Below are 5,145 nucleotides of genomic sequence, written 5' to 3'. Positions count from 1 at the left end.
TTGTTGGCGGGGGGGAGCGGGCACTGCCCCCTCGTCCCGAGGACCGCGGGTGCCTCAGGGAAGAGGAGATCCACGCGTGTCCCCCGGGCGTGCCCGCCCTGCTCTCCGGGGGGTGTTCCTGAGCGCTGCTGGGCGCCCGGCTTCGTTCGGCCCGTCCCGTCCCGCCGTGTTCATCTGCACCGCCCGAAGCGGCCCCTGTCCCCGGGGAAGCTGAGGAGCTGATCCCGAGGACACGCTGCGGCTGCCGTGTCTTGCTGCTCTTGCGCCCTGTGAAACCCCGCGCCGTGTTTTCGGTCGTAATCCTGAACCTTCCCACGTTTTCCGGAGGTCGTACAAAAGCTGTTTGAGCAAGCAGAATAGTGCAGGAGTTTTGCATTCGGTGCTGAAACTGTCCTGCTCGCACTGTCCGTTCATTTTCCTATCATATCATGGCATACAAAGTAACCTGTCAGCACGGATAGCCCTAAATCTCCAGAATCACAGCTTCTCGGAGGCTTTCTGTTTCATGGGAGTGCAAGTAAGTTTTATACAGAATCGTAGAATTTTGAGTTGGAAGGGACCTTAAAGATCATCGAGTTCCAACTCCCCTGCACGGGCAGGGACACCTCCCACTGGAACAGGCTGCTCAGAGCCCCATCCAGCCTGCCCTTGAGCACCTCCAGGGGTGGAGCTCCCACAGCATCTCTGGGCAGCCTGTTCCAGTGTCTCACCACCCTTACACTGAAGAATTTATGCCTGATCTCTACCCTAAATCTCTCTGTCTTTCAGCTTAAAACCACTACCCCTTGTCCTCTCACTGCAAGCCCCTGTAGAAAGACCCTCCCCATCTTTCCTGCAGGCCCCATTCAGGTACTGTAAGGCCACTGTTAGGTCCTCCCAGAGCCTTCTCTTCAGGCTGAACAACCCCAGCTCCCTCAGCCTGCCCTCATATGAGAGGTGCTTCAGCCCTCGGATCATTTTTGTAGCCCTTCTTGACATGTTCCAACAGATCCACATCTTTCTTATGCTGGGGGCACCAGAGCTGGACACAGTATCTAGGTGAGGTCTTACCAGGGCAGAGTAGAGGGGCAGAATCAGCTCTCTTGATCTGCTGGCCACACTTCTGATGCAGCCCAGGATGGAGTTGGCCTTCTGGGCTGCAACTGCACATTGGTGGCTCGTGTCCAGGTTTTGATCCACTAGTACCCCCAGGTCCATTTCTACAGGGCTGCTCTCTAGTGTGACCTCCCCCACCTTGTATTCTTGTCTTGGGTTACCTCGGCCCAGGTGCAGGACCCTGTACTTGGCCTTGTTGAACCTCATGAGGTTTACCTGGGCCCACTTCTCTAGCTTGTCCAGGTCCCTCTGGATGGCATCCCATCCCTCTGGCATATCGACCTCTCCACCCAGCTTGGTGTCATCAGCAAACTTGCCGAGGGTGCTCTCAGTGCCACCGTCAATATCGTTAATGAAGATGTTGTACAACACTAGGCTCAGAACTGACCCCTGAGGGGCACCACTTGTCACTGTTTTCCATCTGGACTTAGAGCCATTGACCACTATCCTCTGGACACGACCATCTAGCCAGTTCCTTATCCACTGAGCAGTCCACCCATCAAACTCACATTTGAATGCAATAAAATGTATATGCATCATTTTCAGAGCCTAACTGCATGAGACCTGACACAATCTGATCTGTGTGAAGCTTGCTCTGCTTTGATGGCATCCAGAGGATCTATTCCAGCCTGCCTTTTTTAATACTATTCTGTGAATACATGATCTGTGCCAAAAGCCTCCATGTCTAGTCCTGCAGCAAAATTGGTGTGTTGAACCTTGCTGACTTTGACCAGCCTGCAGATCAGCATCTCACATGATGGCAGTCTGCAAGTACTATTTTCTTAAGACCTCAGTTCATGAAAATATTTAAACACATTCTTAACTTTCAACTCTTGCAGCTGCAAAGCCAGTATCCTACATGACAGTGATTTTCATACATCCACATCTAAGATGTTAAGTAATTGTATCTGTAGACAGGTGGCCTTGCTCACGTCAACAATGTGTTGGCAAGTTCATAAAAATGAAGGGAAACAAAGTTGTAGGAAGTACTTCCAGTACTTTCAAAACATTCTTTATTACGTGGATGTCACTGGCCAAAAAACCAAGAAGTCTGCAACTCAGTGTGTTCATGTCCTTAAGAGAACCTCGTCTTAAAATCCCTAGCGACAGTAAAAACAGCTGCTTCTATTTTGCATATTGTGACAGCTCAGATTATCAAAGCTAAGCCTCAGATAATTTTATGCTACTTATATAATTTTTGCACAAATAGATTTAGAAAGTGAAAATAACCTAGTTACCTTTACTTCCACTGGCAGTAAACTTCATCGTGTAGTGTTCATTGCTGTCACTTATGAGCAACTGAAGCCTCATCAGTTGAATTCTTTCATATAATATCAATAAACAACACTTACTATACAGGCAAAAAAGCACTACCTGTATACCAGGGCAAAAGGAACTGGATTAATATAAGTGATAAAATATTCTTTAGATGTTGGCTGTTTTGAGGGATTGTGTTTCTGCTTATAGGAAGTTTAAATGGCTGTATCGTTCTGCTATCCCATGAACAAATAAAGCTGAGAAATAGAGATTTCCCCTACAGAGCAGAAAAATAAAGCACATTTTTTCATTAACTTGATCATTATTTAAAATTAAATGTTAATGCAATTAAATGTTAAGTTTAAAATAACATTTTGGCATCACTTTTTTTTTTTTTTTTTTTTTTTTAACAAGAAACTACATATGCCCTGTGAAGAAACAGCCAGAAAAGTCTTTTTGGAATACTTTTCAGCACTTGTTACAGGTGGTTTCTGTGCTAAAAGCTTCATGTTTGTCACTATGGGGGAAGCAGTATCTAAGGTACAGCAGAGATCAGTTAATGTTTCCTGACTTTAAGTATTGTCTGTTGCTTTCAAGCACAAAAAAAAGGAAAGAATTAAATGTTGAGTAGTCTTAAGAATGCAGCGACATTAAACCAGATTTCCCTAGGAAAAAGAAGCTTTAGCTTGATGCATGTTTGAAGCCTCAGGGAGGAGGAAAGCAAGAATAGCAGCATGAGTTCTCTGGTTTGATCACACCTAAAATGGCAGGAGCAAGCACTGGAGAATTTTGATATATTGGAGTCAGATTTGAGGGTTGATAGCCTCTGCCACCCAACTATGTCTCTTATTTTGATGGCTGTGAATTGAGACTGATCTGGAGGCAAGAGGAGGCATGGTAGAGCAAAACCCTGCTGTTTGTAGAGATTTACATGCAGAATGACTGTACATCTCCACAACTGGAGAATTGTCACACTGAAGTTGACATTCACAGTGGTATCAGGGATGTGTTATTAGGATGTAGCACATAAAACTCACCTCAGTGGTTGTCCTCGAGAATTAAATAATACTCAAAATTCCTATATTAAATTTATTTAAATTTATTAATACGTCCCTAAACTACTCCCACTTTTCATGGAGAATAGATCCCAACAGTTTTGTTAATTTATTGTTTCTTAGTATCATTCTTAAAAGTCCCAATCATAATATTTCCCTTTTTGTGAAAGATTATTTCCTTACATTGAAGATTTTACTATGATAAAATATTTCCAAACATTTAATCTAAATCTTATTTTCCCCATTTGGAGTTTTGGCTGTCATACTTCTTAATCCTGATTTTGTATCCTCAGATCATAGCTGATTCCTGTCCTGTTTCAACTAATAATACATAAGTTAGTTATATTTTTTTCAGCTTTCCATTGATAGCCCAGGAAGAGTCTCAACCTGTGGAAAAAATAATGAAAAGCAGCATTATTGATGAGGACAAGTCCATAAGAGGCTGTAATTGTGAAAGACCTACTTAGCATTTAGTGGAAATACTCAAAGGATGATAAGAGGGTGCTTCTGTTAAGAAACAGAACTGATTTTTTTATGACACAGTTCTTGGCAGGTATGCTTCCGTGGTTTCCATGGGATGAAGATGATGAATAATTCTCCAAGATACCAAGAAAAAAAATGCAAAGAAAAGAAAGAATGAGTACAAGCCAGAGGGGCTTTTTAGAAAGTCAGCAGAAGAGAGCTATAGGCCACAGAAAGGTTGTACAGAAAGGCCTTAGCTGACTTTCATATAGACAATATTCCAGGAAGAGGCGATCCTTGCCAGAGCTAGAGATATATACTGTATTTGTATGGGTAAGCTATTCTTGAAAACTTTTCTAACATCAGATCACCCAAAAAAGGTAATAACTTTTGATTTTTCTTTAATATTAGGCTTGATTTATCTGGTGGAACAGAAATAATATGGAAACAACCATTGTTATTTTCTCTTTCACTTACACAAAGTGTAGGACACCTGAAAATAAGACATGGGATAACATAAGATAGTTTCAATAAAGTGATAAACTAAACTAGTATGTTACCTGCAAAAAAACTAGCATGCTGGGGTTTTTTTCCCAGCTAGCCTCATCCTCAACTGTATCAAAGAGCACTGTAGCACCAAGTAACAAACATCCTGCATTGATTAGATGTATGTTCTTCCTAATCTAGTCAAACATCTGTTTAAAAACTGGAGAAATTCCAAGTTTTCTGCCAACATGCTCTAAAAGAAAATCTCTTCCTGAGCCCAAATTAGTGGTTAGTTGACTTGTATTAACATGGGGAAGAAGCAGCTGCAACATCCAGCTCATTTTTTTTCTTCAAACTGATGGGTTCTTTTTATCTCACCATGAGCAGAGTGAAAAATGGAGTAAAACGTGCGTATTACATTTACTTTGTACTTTCTTTTGTTATAACTTTTAAAGCTATTTTTTCAGTTCTTCCCATTCAGATTCCATACTCTAATCCCTTGGCTGTATACAGAAGTGTTCTGAGATGTTCATATGCCCAAGATGGGAGATACTAAGGAAATCACTTTTACATAACCTCACTGCTTCCATCAGAGCATACTGGTGTATTGTCAGTTTTGAACAGAGCCACACTGCTTCTTTTTGAGAGTATCAGCTCTGTTTAGAATGTCATCTGGAAGTCAGCAGGAGCTGGACAACACCATCTTCTCACAGCTGCTATGGAGTGTGGTGGCTGGCATGGAAACAGCTCCTTAGAGGAAAGGGACACTGCTAATCATCTGAGGGGCAAC

General features: G+C 42.5%; 1 protein-coding gene across 1 annotated transcript in view; it reads right to left on the bottom strand.

The window, feature by feature from the left end:
• The window catches only part of ING2 (inhibitor of growth family, member 2), a 7,712-nt gene extending 5,351 nt beyond the window's left edge, over positions 1-2,361 (bottom strand). Inside the window, exons 1-2 of the mRNA XM_009996014.1 lie at positions 2,334-2,361; positions 94-339 (exon numbers count right to left, since the gene is read on the bottom strand). Of these exons, the coding sequence (XP_009994316.1) occupies positions 94-339; positions 2,334-2,361 (274 nt within the window). The remainder of the gene's footprint in view (positions 1-93; positions 340-2,333) is intronic.
• Between the last annotated feature and the right edge of the window lie 2,784 nt (positions 2,362-5,145).

The sequence above is a fragment of the Chaetura pelagica genome, unplaced genomic scaffold, assembly GCF_000747805.2.
Source record: "Chaetura pelagica isolate M959 unplaced genomic scaffold, ChaPel_1.0 scaffold142, whole genome shotgun sequence".
Lineage (NCBI taxonomy): Eukaryota > Metazoa > Chordata > Aves > Apodiformes > Apodidae > Chaetura > Chaetura pelagica.
The sequence above is the reverse complement of the archived record's forward strand: the minus strand, read 5'-3'. Positions and strand labels throughout refer to the sequence as shown.